Below are 17,381 nucleotides of genomic sequence, written 5' to 3' on the forward strand. Positions count from 1 at the left end.
TTTCCTTTTGCAAACCAACTCTGACACTCGCTTTGGGATTTACCTTTTCATTGTAACTTGGTTTTATTTATTTTGGTGTAGGAGCCCAGGAGCATTATTCAGTACAAAGCCAGTTATTACGTACTATTACAACAGAGAAACTCGCTGAAGTGCTTGACAATGTGTGTATTAAACATTTTGAACCTTAGACAGTTCAGCCAAGCATTTGTCTATCATATGAATCACATTTTCAGATTAGCATATTTTGCTACCTTTGCCTTCCACTCCTCCTCTTTCAGAACAGAAGGACAGCCCCTAAATCATATGATTGGACACATAAGAGGTGCACATTGCAAAACGCTCTTATTTCCCACAGACCCAGGACAAACACAACAAGGCAGAACTCAAAGCCAACCAGAGAAGGACCCAAATGGACCTTCCCTTCTTCTCTACAGAGACATGGGCCATTTTACTTATTCTCATAGCCCTCCTCTTCACGTGAGTACAATATTCTTTATTGGTCCTTGTTCTTACCATTCTTTATTTTCATGCATCTAGTCTGCTGAAGAGCAAACAGGTAGGTGTGACTTCTGGATTCCCAGCCTCTACTGAGGCTCTGAGAAGCAGCCGAGAAGTTTAAAGACCTTACAGACACGTGATGTTTCTCCAAGGTTTGGAGAGTTGCCGTGCACTGTTATGATCTTGCCGCTAAGCATCAAGGCAATAATCAAATAGTAACGGTGCCAAGCATTTGTTACTAGCAGGGTGCTGGCTTCAGTGAGGATCGCAATCTGCCAGGTGATTTTCCACAAAAATACAGTCTAAAGAAGGCTGTACCCTATGGAGGGGAGCAGGCAGTAAGTGACCCCACTGCATGACCCACAAAGGTGGAAAGCAGCAGAAAGACACCAGAAAAAGAGCGTTCCTAGGATCAGTTCTTACTCTGACTCCTTCTGTAGTGCCCAGGTAAGATGCTCCATGCACGGGCATCTGGACCAGGGGACAGCATCCCATGCCTGTCCCCACAGCTTGGGGAAGCGATGAAGCCCAGAGCAAGGTCAGCTCTCTGCTCCTGGCTTTTCAGACAAAGTCCATCAAGCAGAAGCATATCCTGCTGCTTCCAAGGAGCAATGCTAGTGAGAAAATGCTTTTGTCCGCTTTGCTGATGCTCTTCGGCGCTGCAGCATAACAGGGCTGCCTGAAAAGCCCCTTCTGCTGGGACATGCAGGATCTCCACCAGCAGCCCTGTCCAGCAAGGCTGGACTGACTAACTTTGTAGTGTTGACAAGCCCTTAGGCAGAGACAGCATGTTGCTAGCCATAACCTTAATGATTAATGCGGTGTGCATGAGCACAATCCATTTGTCTGCTCTGGCGATGCTCCAAGCACAGCAGTTCAGTAAACTCCAAAACTTTTAGGCTGTATGTTGGTGTTTGTTTTTAACTGTTTCCTTTAATTTGGATTACGCAAAAGCCTGTTTGGGGCAGATACTTCCAAAAAAACCCCAAACCCCATCCTCATTATTGACCTAAACACCTGTACTTCAACGATTCCGTGGCCATCTGAAGTTGCTGGTTACCGCATTCCCACCTTCTGCAACCACTTGCAATTTTGTTGTGGCAAAAGAGACTAAGCCCAGATCTTTGTGCTCTGATATCTGAGCTGAAATAGAAATTTCCCTGCCTATTAGCACAGGCAGGTTGTTCAGATGCTTCTTGCCCATCTGGGGCAATGCTCCTCCAGTTTACACATGAAGGAATATCAGGCATTTCTGGTTCATATCCATGGTGAGAATACATAATGATTATTGTCTAGCTTTCTGCTGAATGGCCCTTTTCAGCCTGCAGAAAACTGTGTCGTGTTTTGGTTGTAAGAGCATCAGACTCTGCTTTTCTGGCCATGTTTCAAATGGATTAAGCCTAGCCTACCTTCCTATAGTGTTTCTGGGCTTTATAACCGGACCAGCCTGGCATCTCCTGGTCCTCCTGCAGCCCCAGCTGCCCATAAACATTACAGATGAGAATCCACAAACATTTTATACCTACTACTGAATTATCTTTCGACAGAGAAGGTTAAACATTGACAAACTGAGTTCTGCGAAACCTTTCTGCACCTGCAAACAACTAATTCCCTGGGGTTTTTGCCTGCTGTGTTTGGACTATAAAACGAGATCCACTTTTGTGGTCTGACAGAACCTGTGCTGGGGGGAATTGATCTCATTTGGGGTTCCCCAGATTTAGAAACATCTTACTAATTGCAAAGGAACTCCCCACTAAGTCTCAGCCTAGACTCTGGCTTTTCAGGACAGCATTCCCAAGACACTGGCTGAGACGCTGCTGCTACATAGCCCAAAGAAGATCTCTGATAACATCCCTCTGCCAAACCTTTGCAGTTTTACATCCCTTCTGCAATGAACTGGTCACTTGGGAAGCTGCAGCTACTAACCAAAAACAAATATTTTGAGGAGCTCTTTCAACACAGCCAAAGATGAGCTTCAAAGGGCTGCAGCCCAGGCCCTTGTCGAGAAACAGAAGGCCCCTGAGGTAGAAGTAATAACTTTAGAGCTGCCAAAAAGGGTGCTTCAGAGGAAAGAAATCTGCAAAGCTGTCAATAAAATCTAAAGAGAAAAACCATCAAGACAAGACTTCCTGACACACCACTGAGCTAACGCCAGGGTAAGGGGAGGGAGCACAATACATGAAATTAAAGTGCAGCTTGACAAAAGCCCTATTTGGGACATCACTTCTGGCACTGCTTTGATTTATCTTCAGTAAAAACATGTAAGCCTGGTGTTCCTCCTTCCAGCTCCCTTTTCTGTCTCTCCTGTGGTTGGCAGCAAGCTCTTCTGACTTCTAGTAAAGGTCCTTTAAGGTCCTATACCCACCGGAGCACCTATGCCTTTAGGTGACAGCTGCTTTGATGTCAAAGTGATCTCTCTGAAGTTCTGTGTGGCAGGACTGAACCTTGCCATGTTTATTGAATACTTTTTACAGGGCAATTTTCTTTTGGATCACGTTTTTTGAACTCCCAGACCAACATCCTCTACTACTTAGAGCCAAAGGGACGTTGCAGCAGTGTCTGGGTTTAGGAGAGCTCGCAGTCCCGATGACACAGTGATGTAGCACTCATCTTTTCTGCCCCACAGATATGGGACCTGGCCATTTGGTTTGTTCAAGAAGCTGGGTATTCCTGGACCAACGCCTCTGCCTTTTGTTGGGACAAGCCTGGAATATCGCAAAGTAAGTGACCGAAGCTTTCCCGGCCCCAGAATTATCAGCCTTTGCTCATACAGTTGCAGTTAAATAAATACATGGTGACGATAAGTTATCTCCAAATGCCAAGCTCTGTTCTAACACACAGGTTGTGCAAAGGCCAGCGCAGAATAAGAGCTCAGAGACACAGTCACTGGGGCTCTGCCTTTACAGCATCACCCAACCAGCACTCACGGGTGGCTGTTTTACCACTGCCCTTTGCCAGGGTCCTGGTAAACAGCTCTTTCACAACGCATTATACATTTATGCTGCCCTTCATCATGTTTTTGGAGAGTAGAACTCAGAAGGCAGCTCTAAACATGGGTTGACAGATGCTCTTCCCAAGCCACCATCTCCAACTTCATCCCCTCCGCTGCATCCTCTCAGAGTTCATTTTTAAATTGCTTTCCACAGGGTATACTGGAATTTGATGCTGAGTGCTACCGGAAATACGGGAAAATCTGGGGGTAAGTATGAACCACTGACCTCTTCTTAAGGTAAAAACAGAATCCATACAAAGGGGAGAACAAAGTCATTCGGAAAGGTCCCTTTTCTCTACCTGCAGCCCTGATGGTCCCAGCACTATTAGTACAATAACAATAGGGGGCTTACGTTAAAGCCTGATGATTGCAGGGCTGTGCCGCTGTTGTGCTGTATGGAAATCACATCGACCTATGCTATGAAAGCCATTTAAAAGCTGAGAACAAAAGGCCCTCACCCACTCCTAACAAAATCAGCAGCAAAGCTACTGTTTGTTTAAGGAAGAACCTGGAACTGGGAGTTCGAGTTCTTCTGGTTTACCAACAGCAGAGGAACGTGACTCCCAACACCAAGTGAAGGAGCAGATCCAGAGCCTGCGACTTCCTTGTGCTGCTGGTTGAGCCACTGCAGCTATCGCTGCTCTGCTCTGGGCATCTCCCGTGGCTTTTATTGCTGCTGTTACAACTTGGGCTACAAACTTGTGCACATCCTCTATAACGTATCCATTAGTCCCTATAAGCGACTTCAAAATATGGAGTCTGGAAAAGATCTCTTTACACAAATGGGGAAAGCATGTAAATCTGCTTCATCTACATCTGTTCCAGGCAAGTGTTCAGAACTGGCAGCTTAAAAAGACAAAAACAGGGATCAAGTTTCATCTCCAAGGACATTTCAGTGCTGTCAGCCCAAGTCTCCAGACACCCAACTCAAGAGCCTGAAAGGGGTCAAACAAGTTTCCTCCTAATACTGTAATGTGTTTAAGTGCCTGGAAAAACGTGGAGAGTCAGGGGAGAAAGTGAAGACACTTGCTTCATTTAATATCTGGTCCTATGAGGGACTCAGCCCTTCTCATTTCCCAGTGAATTTGCAAGGTGTTTAGCCCCTTTTATCATTTACAAAACCAGATGGAAGAAGGCCTGAGAGTACTTCTCCATCTTTAATTTCTACATTTCTGTACTTAGGCATCTGCAGAACAGCCGGGCTGGTGATGGAGGAGCATTGGTTTAATGTATTTTGTTTCTTGGGCATCAGCCAAGCCTTGCATTCCAGCTACCTGGGGTTGTTTATTTGTGTCCTTTTCTCCCTCCCACCAGGATTTACGATGGCAGGCAACCCGTGCTGGCTGTCACAGACACCCAGATCATTAAAACTGTGCTGGTTAAAGAGTTTTACTCCACCTTTACCAACCGGAGGGTAAGAGCAGAAGCGTCATAATGTACCACAGAGTCCAAAAAATAAAGTACAGGAGGAGACAAGCATGTAGCAGCGTTTCCCACTGGGGATGAGTGACTACACTATAGGGACTTCTGTAAATGGCCACTATATGTCACTGTTCCCCTGCCTTACAGCCTGGGGACTGCATACCCAGCCTGGCAGAGGAAGCTATTTGCCTGCATATCAGACAAATTCTGCTCTCACACCTATATGTACATATCTAGGGGTAAATTTAAGAATCTATGTGAGCACACAGGAATCTGTAAGGGTCCAGATGGCCCATGTGCCACCATGCAGCTTCCAGCTGGGGTGCAGAGGGTGGGTGACACTGTTGGGTGTGGGTGCACACGTACACATGGGTGTGGGACTTGTTGGGTTACTTGTTATGGATATGGAAGTGACATCTCACAGTTGATTTTTACTGCAGGAAAGGGGGTTACTTATGTACGTGTGTCTTGAGAGAGTCTGTGAGGTCGTAGCCTGCTACCAGTGGTAATGAGCCTGAAATAACCTGGGCAGGGGCTTGCATGCTGCATTCCCACCCTTGCAAGGAAAACGCTGTCTTTCCTGGGGTTAACACCTTGTTCTTTTTCCCCTTCAGGCTCTAGATCTAGTAGGGTTGCTGAAAAACGCTGTCTCAATAGCTGAAGATGAACAGTGGAAGAGGCTTCGTACTGTGCTCTCGCCAACCTTCACCAGTGGGAAACTAAAGGAGGTAAAATGCAGAGGAGCAGGTACAAACTGAATTAGAAAGTCGATAGACAGTATTTCCAGGCTGAGATGGTCACAGGGGTCTGATTTCTTTAGTCAGAGCCTGGCAACTAAGCTGCCCTGTTTAATTTATGCCTAACTTAAAGTTCTTTAAAAAAGGCTTAAAATAAAATCTTAGCAGAAAGATCTTATTTGTAACTATTCATGAAACTCCCTGCAGTCTTTGTAAGTCTGTCTTAAAGAAGGAAAATGTACTATACTGAAGTGAGCATCTCTGGTTTGTTACAGATGTTCCCTATAATGAAGCACTATGGGGAATCTTTGGTGAAGAACGTTCGTAAGCGAGTGGAAAAGGACAACGTTCTACCTGTAAAGGAGTAAGTAGCTGGTAGGAGCAGCAGGCTAAGCAGCAAACCTTGTTAGCAAGTGCTGTGGTTTATTCATTACTGGCAATGCAGATTGCTCACCAGTAAACCAGACCTCTGAAACGAGGGATAGCAGAGAGCCCAGCTCATCCATCGCTTGCCCCATTGCTGGGTGGAGTTGGGGGGAGGCTGTGCTGGGTTGAGCAAGGCCATTTTCGTGGTGTGTTTGAAGCAGGATGCGTTACCACCCCTCCCCAAGAAACTAAAATGCTGGAGAGCTTCATGCTGTCCTTGCACTAACCTGCTCACGTAGCTACATGCTGTTTCAAAATCTCAGAAAAGCTGTCCGATTTCAAAACCCATGCAGGTTTGAAACCAAAGCTCTCTAAAAATCTCTCCCTTTCACTCTAAGTGCTTTTCAGTGACTATATATCCAATTTCCTTTTCAAAATCAGGGCAGGAGGTCTTACGAGAATTTATATTTGAATGTTACATAAGCATTTGGAAAAAAATATATTCACTTGGTCCAAATATTTCACCACAGTCCCACTTTTCCATCTTTTCTCAGCATCTTTGGAGCCTACAGCATGGATGTTGTCACCAGCACTTCATTCGGTGTGAACATTGACTCCGTGAACAACCCCAACGACCCCTTTGTGAGAGAGATGCAGAATTTTGTGAAGTTCGATTTCTTTAATCCACTCTTCATCTTGACATGTAAATGACATTTCTTGCTGAACATTTCATTCAGGTGTCAGAGTACAACTGAAGGGTGACTTTAGCAAGTATATCAGACTGGTGCATCCTGTACATTAACAGTATCGCTTAAATAACTTCACTAGCTAGAATGGAAGTCCTAATGGCTCTTGTCTCACAATTTCCTTGTTGTTAGCTTTATGCTAAAACTCTTCAAAGGAGCTGGGTAAAAACTTCTTCCACTTTTGGCATCCACAATGCAAGAACCACATGAACATCCCAGCCAATATCCAAATAAATGCTGGAAAATGATTTGAGGTTGAAAAGTAAGTTCAGCTGTGAGGCTTGAGGAGAGTGGTGCTATCCAAAATGCATTTTCTGGAAGAGAATGCTTAGTAGGGACTGTAATTACATGCCATTTCCTAGCAGTACAATAGCTTACAGTGATGATGATGGAGATGGACCTTGAATCACTTGCAACCTTAAACCAAGATTAGATATCTTGCTAAAACACGGGGAGAGTTGTGATCTTTGCACAGAGAAGGTTCTGGTGCAGTAGATTTTAGGGATCAATATACAAGCTCAAGATCCATTCTCTATGATGAAGGAAATGTTCTGAAAGAGTCTTGAAAATGTTTGCATGAGCACAGCATGGCAGTGAATGGTTCAGGCTGAAGAAAAGAATTCAGAAGTTGTAATATTTCTCTTCTGAGCCCCATTCCTGTCGTAGTGCTGCACAATACACAGAAGTAACCTGTCCCTAGAACATAGTGTCTTCAAAAAGAGGGTGGCATCTGCTTTGGTTATCTCAAAGCAAAGATTATACCCAGCTCCGTTATGCCCAGAGGAACCTGAGAGAGTGTTGCATCAAGACAAACTTTCATAAGAAATAGAAAGAGGAAAAAGTATAAAGCTCAGTCTTTGCCAAGATAAAGAAATCAAGAGAGGAAGTAATTTCTCAGCAGCATAATTACTTCCTCAGTAACATCCATAGCTACCTTATATGAGGCGGAGTTTGTTTACAGTGTGCGATTTTATTCTCAATTTGTTTTTCAGTTGCATTTCCATTCCTCATTCCTATTTTGGGCAAGATGAATGTAAACTTCTTCCCCAAAGATACTGTGGATTTCTTTGCAAGATCCGTCTCCAAAATTAAGAAGGATCGTGAAAAGCATGCTCACAAGGTAAGCAAGCGTGTATCCACTAGCTATTATGGCAGAAAATACACTTAAATGAAACAATTAAGGTGATGGTATCAAAGGTGAAACCAAGGCACAATGACACAAACCCCTGAATCTACTTAAGCGTAAACACTTGATTTCAATAGTGTCAGAAAAGCCTCACCTGAGCGGTCCTAGCAGAGAAGCAAGTGGTCTTTGTACATCCCTGATCCAGCTGAATCCAGATAAAGGCTCGGCAGAACCGCATTAAGCTTGGGTTTGCAAAACTTGGAGTAAGTCAAAGAGACTCCCTGAAGAAGATTAGGCAGAGGATAAGAGCTGAGTAAGCAGCACAAGGGCAGCAATATCACCTTTCATGGTTGTGCCTTCCCCACTCACTTTTCAAAAATTGAAGCTACTTCATGGCAAAATTCTCCCTTGTAGAATTCAGATCCTTTTCCTGAAACTCATTCAAGACACTGCTCTCACGCCCAACGGCTTCAGGAAAAAGGTAGAGAAGTTTCCAAAATAATATGAAAGCGTCATATTTTACAACAAGGATGTCATGTGCATTTTGGGGACTCTCTCAGTTTAAAAATTATGCTTAGGATATGAAATTTGCTTATCTGAGCTCCCCCTTGAGAGAACTGTCACCAAAGAAACTTTCCTGCTTTTCATCTCAGGGCAGATTAGATTTCCTGCAGCTGATGATCGAATCCCAGAACTCAACCAGTCACTCCAGCAACGAAGCAAACAACTCAAATAAAGGTAACAACATCCAAATATTCACTACAGGAAGAAGGGCTTTGAAAGCGAGGGGAAGATGGGGAGATCTTTCCCAAAGAAAGGCTCAATGGGGTCACCACCCCAGCACCAGGGCCAAGGGGAATCCCCCAGGTCCTTCGCCAGGGTGTAGGACTGCTGCATCAGTCATTTACACCAGGAAATCACCTGCCTCCTCTATCAAATGACTTTTTCCAGACAGGTAGAGTGGCTATGAATGTGTTATCAGAAAATAACCACAACAAACCTGCCTCAGCCCCACTCATGGCTACCAGTTCCTTGCTGGAGACCATCAGCCAACACCAGTTTTGCTCATCTCCCCTTGTCCTCTCTCCTCACAGCCCTAACTGACACAGAGGTCCTGGCACAAGCAATCATCTTTATTTTTGCTGGCTATGAGCCCACCAGCAACACACTTGGTTACCTGGCGTATGAACTTGCCGTGCATCCCGATGTGCAGCAAAAACTGCTGGAGGAAATCGACACCCTTCTACCCAACAAGGTAAGTGGATCTTGAGTGATGATGAAGACCTGACCTTGTTGTCCTCCTCATTCAGTCCAGACAATGAGAAATCTTTAGCTCCTAAACACCCTCATCCTGTGATGTTCCACAATCTCCAAGACACACACACTCAGAAACAACTCAGCCCTGTAGTGATTTTGACAGCTGAAACCTTCCAGGCCACTCCACTGCACAAACCTATTTGCCACACTCTGCACCCATGCACAAGTGGATGCGGATTTCCAGGCATTTCCATCACTCAGGGATGGAAAATGAAACCAATGGTTCAATTTCTACCTTTGTTTTCGTTCTTCAGCAAGTCTGAGTCATAGTTGGGGCTGCAGGGGCTGGGGACGCTCTGGCCTCAGCGGTCGTTTCGGGACAATCCATTCCTCATGCCAACATACCTGGTCACCTTTCTCTTGTCCTACAGGCTCCCCTCACATATGAAGTGTTGATGCAAATGGATTATCTTGACATGGCAGTGAATGAAACCCTTCGGCTCTTCCCCCTTGGAGGACGGATTGAGAGAACCTGCAAGAAAGACATAGAAATAAATGGGGTGACCATTCCCAAAGGAACTATTGTTATGATTCCAGCCTATGTGCTGCACCTTGACCCTGAGTACTGGGCAGACCCAGAGGAGTTCAGACCAGAAAGGTACAAACAGCATAATGAAAGGGAAGAAACATCACGCTTCCTTTTCCTCACATAGTAATTAAGTATTAATCTCTGATTAACTTCCTAATGGTATTCTCCCTATCTTTTTTCAAACAATACCAATGAGAAAGTGCAGGCTCATGAGAACGTCATTTTAGGAAAAAAGTGAGCTTTGCACTTAAAATGGGGTTTCAAACAACATAATCCTATTGGGGGAATAACATTGATACCTCCCAATATCTTGCACACAGTTTTGAGGCTTGCTTACAAGAGTCAGTAGGTGGTGAGGTGTTTTGTAACTGCTAGCCATCTTTCTGGATAATCTTGATTGTTGAACCTGTTTTCTTCACGCAGGCTTTGCTACAAAATATAGTAGAGTTGATCCTTCCAGAGTTGCCTTCCCTCTTTGTTTTCAAGGAAGAGACAACCTCTCCCTAGCTGGTTATTTTGAAAATTGGTATCTACCTCTCATTCCCAGCAAGACCGAAGCCATAGGCTGCTCCTAACCAAGACAACCCCTGCTTTTCCTCTCACTAAATGCAACAGATAGAAAAATAAGAGTAATTTTGGGAGAGCATGTAGATTCTCCCATTGCTCCTGACTTCTATGCTGGATGGACAGAACTAAACTCAAATGCTGAAGTGGGATCCCACCCCATCCTGGACAAGGGCCCTGACACAGCACCCAATTGCTGGGGTGTGCAGAGATACCTTAGCAAAAGAACAAACAAGTCTCTGCAGGGCACCAGCAATAGATCTCTGGATAAGTAATACAGATATGTAGCTTTCTGGGTTTGGGCTGCCTTAATTTCTTGTCCCCAACCATGTCATTATCCAGGTTCAATAAGGAAAACAAAGACACCATAGACCCATATACATACCTGCCCTTCGGAGCTGGTCCCAGGAACTGCATTGGGATGCGGTTTGCTCTCCTGACTCTGAAAGTTGCCATCGTTGCCCTACTGCAACATTTCACCTTCCAGACCTGCAAAGAAACTCAGGTGAGGAGCTCATTATGGTTTGAAACTCACACATGAAGACCCAGGTGCCAGTTTTCTCATGGTGGGTGCCAATACCAGCTACTTTGCGCTTTCAGGCACTGCAGATCAAGTTGCGGCCAAATTTCTTTCCTTTAACCTATACTTCGAGATGGACAAATTAAATAAGTAGATTTTCCTCTTGTTGTTGCAGATCCCTCTCAAGCTGAATTCAAAGGGGTTATTAAAACCAGAAAAGCCAATTGTTCTGAAGATTGTCCCCCGGACCAACACTGCGCGTGCAGAGGCGTAAAGCCCAACCGCGGCTGCAACAGTTCTCTGGTGTCTAATGAGTGCTGTGCTAACGAAGAGATCCCACATCGTGGGAAATCTCTCCCACATACACAGATTATCTGCTCTAGTTGATCCTGGAAGCAATTACTACATATTTACTAATAAACATAGCTGTCAGAAATGTAATGTGAATCACTGGGCAGTGACAATATACAGCCCACTTAATTTTGATTGCAGAAAACAAGAAATAAATCCAAATGAGAAGCTGATCATCCACTTCTAAGGGGACTTCATCTGGAGAGAAGGAATTACTGTCACATCCGAGAGCAACAACGTGCGATGGAAATTCAAATAGCCAGGCCTTGCTGGGCAGGGATGGGTGACGTTCTTTTTTTGTGTATTGATGCTTGAAATTTCAGGTGTTATAACTGAGCGACTGGTGTGAGACTATATCCTAGTTACCAAACCGCTCTTGTGCCATGTGTTAATTAAACTAAAGTGTGTACAAATACTGTCATTAAAAACGTTAGAGAGCTGCTCTGTGTTGTGTATAGCGGCTGATCACTTCCTATTTAAAAACTGTATTCAGCCTCAACCCTTGAAATTATCCGTGTACATTGCTTTCCACTTAATTTAATGAATCTGATCCTTCATTTAATGCGATCAAACCCTCCCATTTGTACAGTATTTTACAAACACTATAACTCCCATCTCTTAGTTTGATTAAGAGGTTGCCTTCAGTTCAGTGCTGGCGAAGCCTTTTCCCTGCTGGAGTGACAGCGAGCAGCAGGAGCAGCTCGTGGGAGGTGGTGACAGCAGGAGGACCATTGCTCCTGGGGAAATTGTCTGGATGTGGCTTGTAGCTGAGCTTGTAGCATCCTCCCAGAGCCAGGGATGGGGTGTCCGCACTGCCCATGGTGGGATGTCAGCCTGGCGTGAGCTGCTTTGCTCTTGAACTGCTCTGGATGCATCTGCTGCTTGTGCCCTATGGGCTGGTCCTGCCATCAACATGATGCTTTGACCAAAGGACTTAATGCCACATAAACAGAATATCAAAAAGCAGGTGAGAGGTTCTCCTGGGTCTGAATTTCACACCAGATAACCCCAGTATATTGTGCCAATCCCGACACCTTCAAACCAAGAATGATGCTGTAAAATGGGAAAGGTTTACACAAGACCTGTAAACCGGATCAAGTCACCCCTTAACTTTCTCCTGGCATCCTTCACTCCAACAGTTTCCAGATCATGGTCTATAATTTTCTTCTGTGCCCACATGGTTGCAGACAAAACTGCAAAATGATCCAAATGCTACAATTCAACACAGCACAAATTTATTCAAGAATTCACGTCCATTCATTAACAACGGCAATTAAGGGGTTTGGGAGTGGTCAACCAACAGCACAGTGGATTCCTCACCACTGGAAATTCCCAAATTAACGCTGTCCGTTTTTCAGGAAGATACAGCAACGTTCACCAGGCTCTAATTCAAGAGTTAGCAGCTTGTGCTGTCCCAAAAGGCAGATAAAACAATTATAGTGCTCCCTTCTGGATCATCATCTGTGAAAAATTGTTTGGGTTTTGCTATGTACACAGCAAGGCACAGTTAGAAGTGCTGCCAATAAGGCCCTTCCACAATTTAAGCTGCTGTTCATCTCTTACCAGGGGTTAAAAACCTCCAGTGCAAGAGCTGGGCATTAATGCTGTAATGCTGCAGCAGCTCTGGGGGGGAAGAATGTGATGCTCCAGCATGGTCAGACTAGTTAAACACACTTTCCCTTTAGAAAATATAGTGCTAGACAAAATTAATGCCAGATTCAAGGAAAATAAAAGAAAGGAGAAATGCACACAAAAGCAACAAGTCACTTACATGCCAAAGAACTGCTTCAATATAATTTTGGTACATCAGGAACAAAAATCGAACACCTTTGTATGGTGATCACAACCAAAAAGGGTTAATCCAGCTGTACCCCTGGATAGACAATCCCTACCCAGCACATGGCATCTCCAGGAATGAAGTCATTAGTGTAACTGTACAGATCATTCTTCTGAATGTGAAAAATGTGACTAATTCTCCGGCTTCAGCCAATTATGACCTGCCAGGACTGTCATAACAGCCCATAAATAATGTGTAACAAAATCATGGTAATGAGTCTTCTAGGAGAAAATTAGATCCTCTGTGTCTTAACTCCATAGAATTACTTTGTTTATAAGGGCTGTCCCCGTCATTCCCACCGTCCCACAGAACTGGATGCGACTTGGCCACCAGTCCGCTGGTCCTGGTTGTTCATGCAGCAGGATGGTTTTCACTGGTTGACTCATTTTCTCTTTAAACCAGACTTAGCACTGATTAACTTCACTTTCAAACGTTTCCACTGCTAAAACATTTACTTTATCTAGACCTTGCTGATTCCTTTAACTGTTTCAACACGTCTTTGGTAGGTCCGGGACAACGTGTTGTCCCAAGATAGCTGGGTCTTGGTCAAAAGAAAGAGCTTCCAAACACAGTACAGGTAGAAATTAATTTTGATGGCACTTCTGTTTCACTTCCTGCTCTAAATCCTCCCAAATCTTGAGAAAGAAGGAAAAATAAAAGAATGAAGAAAATCAATGTCACATCGACATTTTAAAAAGTATGCTTTTCTTAAAGATTCTTGAACCATCTCAGATAAGTCACTTCTGAAGGGCCAACCTTCATTCCTGTGCATGCACCCTGGTAAAACACCAGCATTGCCAATCACTCAGGATACCTACTATCAGTATGCAGAAATATATTCCCCTCAATAGAGAAAGGCTTGATGGGAACTTTCCAAAGGAGATATATGACCCACAATATGAGAACTGTTATTGTATCAATCCTGACAAAAGACAAAAATGGTTGTAAGTGGAGAGATTTGTTTCCTGCTCCTCAGTTAACAATAGCGGAGTAACCATCAATGTTACAGTAACTTGCCTAAATGATGTAATACTTCCAGTTGATTGCAATGATCAAATGGATTTTATGAAAAACAGGTTTCCTGCTTACAGCAGACAAATATTTCATATGCTTCACCAAGTCACTTATTAGGTCTTCCAATCCCAGGCTGAGCCCTGACAGATAGAAGAATGGCCTGACTATTACTAAACTAAGTGTCCCCAAAGTATTGAAGTCCTGTGCAATCACACTTTGCCTTTAAAGTGAAAAATGAAGCATTATCAGGCATATTTCACCTAAAAGGAAGAACAGGCAGCGTTGCTCCTTTTACCTTACCCTACAGAGACACAGTTTCTCCACTCATCCTCTGGCATCAGAAGCCCATGAGTCAGAAATGGCACAAGTGAGAAGGCCAGAATGCAGAATTTGGTTTGTTCTCACAGTGCCCCCTTCCTCTCTCCATCTCCCTGTGAGAGGTAACAAGGCAGCATAGGGAATTACACCCTGGTATGACAGATAGCTTGGAAACATGGAAAACTTGTAGCTGGATGTATGCCCTGACATCACCTTTATCTGCTCTAACAGAGAGAACTGGGCATATTGAATCTCTCACCATGCAGATACGGAATTTTGAAAACCCTTACTATTGCACAAATGTTGACAGGATATTTTATTCACTGCATCATTAAAGGTTAAAGAGACTCATTCTCCAGAGGATTAATTTTTTCAGCCCTTAATATCAATTAAAGCTAATTTCAGCTCTACCCTAATGATTAACATAAAATATGGAAAAAGCTCTAACTGAGCATTTCTGTTCATTACTTCAATTCTCTTGAATCGCTAGGGCACTTTATAGGTACTGATGCAGCTTTATATCACCCACGACACGGTTAATTAACACCTCAGAGCTTTTTTTGTTACTGAACACTTGAATATGTTGCAAAGATGCACAAAATACCTTTAATGACACAGATCAACATTTTTATTTAGCCAGTTCATAGTTGATAATCAGTGATGTTCTCTGTGAGCTTTCCTCCACGGCTGGGAACAATGTCTAGATACAGGTTTGTTTTGAGCTACAGTCTCCATATCGTGTATGTGTGTGTGTGTATATATATATGTCTCTGTGTGTGTGTATACATATAATGTCTAAGTGTACTTTGATAAATCTGTGCAGCCAGAAGTTTGCAATTGGAGTGGGGAGGACAATATAACCGTTCAAGGGAAAGTAGAAAACCTTGCCTGCCACTTATGAACTGAATCCAGTCCAGTACAGCTGGATGCATTTACCCATCTTTGCTTGGCAAAAATAGTAGTTCCATCAATGTGCCATAGAGTGCCCAGGAAAATAAGTTACAGTCCATCCCCTGGACTATATCAGGGCTTTGTGCAGCCCAGCTAAGAAGGCACAATGTCGCATCACAGTTTCCTCCTCCTAGGGCGGTCCAGCTGTTTTAGCCCTGGAATCATAGGTAGCAGAATAGGAAAACACTTTTGGAAAACAAACCACACAGACCAAGCATGGTGAGCAGAGCCTTGTACTAACTTGCCCTGAGCTTGTTTAACCTTTTCAGAACTTGTCTACTTGTATCCCAGTTTTAGAATTTAGGGCATTTATTGTCAACAAACACTAATCTGGGATCGATCGGTATCCAAAGGTCACAGTAAAAGCCAGAGGGAAGGTGAGGAGCGATACAGATGCTCCTAAGAAGGTCAGCAGCTGCCACTCAGGCTGCTCTCCGGTGGTAACCACACATCAATCAGCCCACCAGCAGCACCAGCAACATCCATGGAAGTGAATGAATGTCTAATGCTCCCAATAATTATAACAGACTGCAGTGGAAATCAGCAGGAGGTAGAAGCGGGGGACATGCATTTGCAGACTCCCCTTGCAAATAAATGAACGTTTCCCATGCTGGGGGTTGTGCTCTCATGTTCTGTCACATATAGCTCTGGCCCAGGGCTCCACACTGAGATACACACATCATCTCAGACGAGTCACTGAACCCACCACTCTTGTTTTTCCCCATCTTTTCAAGACTGCAGGTGGATTTCTGCTTCCCCCCTCCTGAATTTCCATGTTTAGCTTTCAATGACTGGGATTCATTTGGCCGGGAGTAAGTGAAACAGCTCTTAAGTGGAAGAGCTACGTAATAAAGTTTTAATGGCAGATATTATTTCTGTTCTTTACATTACATTAAAAGCCCGTCAGGAAATGAAAGCCCAGGAGGGTTAGGCCTGTTGGAAACACTTAGCAAGATAGTCTTTTCTTCAGGGAGTTCACAGTCTAAATGTTGCCTTAAGAAACAGGATGTGCTCCAAGCACAGACAGCTTGTGCTATTACAGACAGTTTTATAACAACTTTTACATAAAAGAATACTATTTCTTTCAAGGATGGGAAGCAGAGATTTAAGTTGTCAACAATACTGAGAACTGAAGTGCTAACAGTTCAAAACCTGACGTCCGGGTCAAGTATGTTTGGTCCTTAGATCTCAGTTATTGGAAGTTCCACCCTTACATATACATGTCTCTAACCTATATCTCGAATCCCCAAGAGATGACTCTCAACGCACACAGGCAGAGGCTGGGACCAACACTGTCCTCAGCCATCACTGTCCCAGGACCATAAATGGCCTTAGGTCCCAGCATTTTTCAGCAGTTAGGTTTAAGTAAAACCATCCCTGATACAAGTCCACTGTCCTCTTTAGAGTCTTTTGCCACCATTCCTTTAGCAAAGATCTTGATCTCAAGTGACGATGGGCAACAAAGACTTGGCACAGGGAGTTAGTAATCACCACACCGTGCCAAACGTTTTCAAAAGCTCTTTTAAACTAGCAAAAGGCAAACTTCAAAATGCTGGAGCGTAAATCTTCATAGGGACCCAGCAGGCCCCAAGGTGGAGGAAATGAAGTTCACACAGTGCTTCAAAAGACAGAAATCTGCAATGGTGCCAATGATGTCCTGCAAGAAATCATCTCAGGGAAGTGGTTGGACCCACCGCTGTGTTAGCCCAGTGCTAAGGACAGCAAGAACAATAAGAAAATAAAAAGCACGGTCACAAAACCCAGTGTACAACGACTTCTGGCACTGGTTTGGCTTGTTTATTATCAAGTCACATCAGCTTTGTGCTGGGTTTTCTGCCTTCTCTCTGTTTGTTGGCAGCACCTCTAGAGAAGATCTTTGGCATTTTGCTAAAAGTTTCAGGTATTGGTTTCCTTTGCAGCACCTGCTCCTTTGCAAGATGATAGAAACTACCTCCAGGCTCCCTCCCTGAATATATGCTGCAGCTGCACAGCTTGTTATTTGCCACACTTACTTAAATAATCACCCAAATGCTTGGGGTTTAAACCTTGCTGCCTCTGTTCATCTCTGTATTTGCTCCCAGGTAGAACTTGAG

The 17,381-nt window shown here is 44.0% G+C and overlaps 1 protein-coding gene across 1 annotated transcript; it reads left to right on the forward strand.

The window, feature by feature from the left end:
* Positions 1-331: 331 nt before the first annotated feature.
* On the forward strand, positions 332-11,610 carry LOC136108643 (cytochrome P450 3A21-like). The gene is made up of 13 exons (XM_065850684.2): positions 332-477; positions 3,125-3,218; positions 3,645-3,697; positions 4,805-4,904; positions 5,527-5,640; positions 5,925-6,013; positions 6,570-6,718; positions 7,754-7,881; positions 8,541-8,625; positions 8,982-9,142; positions 9,576-9,802; positions 10,640-10,802; positions 10,993-11,610. Exons 1-13 carry the CDS (start codon positions 410-412, stop codon positions 11,089-11,091), a joined length of 1,530 nt encoding a protein of 509 aa, XP_065706756.2. The 5' UTR covers positions 332-409; the 3' UTR covers positions 11,092-11,610.
* The last annotated feature ends 5,771 nt before the right edge of the window (positions 11,611-17,381 follow it).

This window comes from Patagioenas fasciata, chromosome 15 (assembly GCF_037038585.1).
Source record: "Patagioenas fasciata isolate bPatFas1 chromosome 15, bPatFas1.hap1, whole genome shotgun sequence".
Taxonomy (NCBI): Eukaryota; Metazoa; Chordata; class Aves; order Columbiformes; family Columbidae; genus Patagioenas; species Patagioenas fasciata.

What these genes read in the sequence shown, in the direction of transcription:
- LOC136108643 (XM_065850684.2), top strand. Translation starts at nt 410, where the DNA reads ATGGACCTTCCCTTCTTCTCTACAGAGACATGGGCCATTTTACTTATT. An exon ending in CAAGCCTGGAATATCGCAAA is followed by an intron (nt 3,219 to 3,644) that starts GTAAGTGACCGA and finishes TGCTTTCCACAG; the next exon opens with GGTATACTGGAATTTGATGC. An exon ending in CCAGTGGGAAACTAAAGGAG is followed by an intron (nt 5,641 to 5,924) that starts GTAAAATGCAGA and finishes GGTTTGTTACAG; the next exon opens with ATGTTCCCTATAATGAAGCA.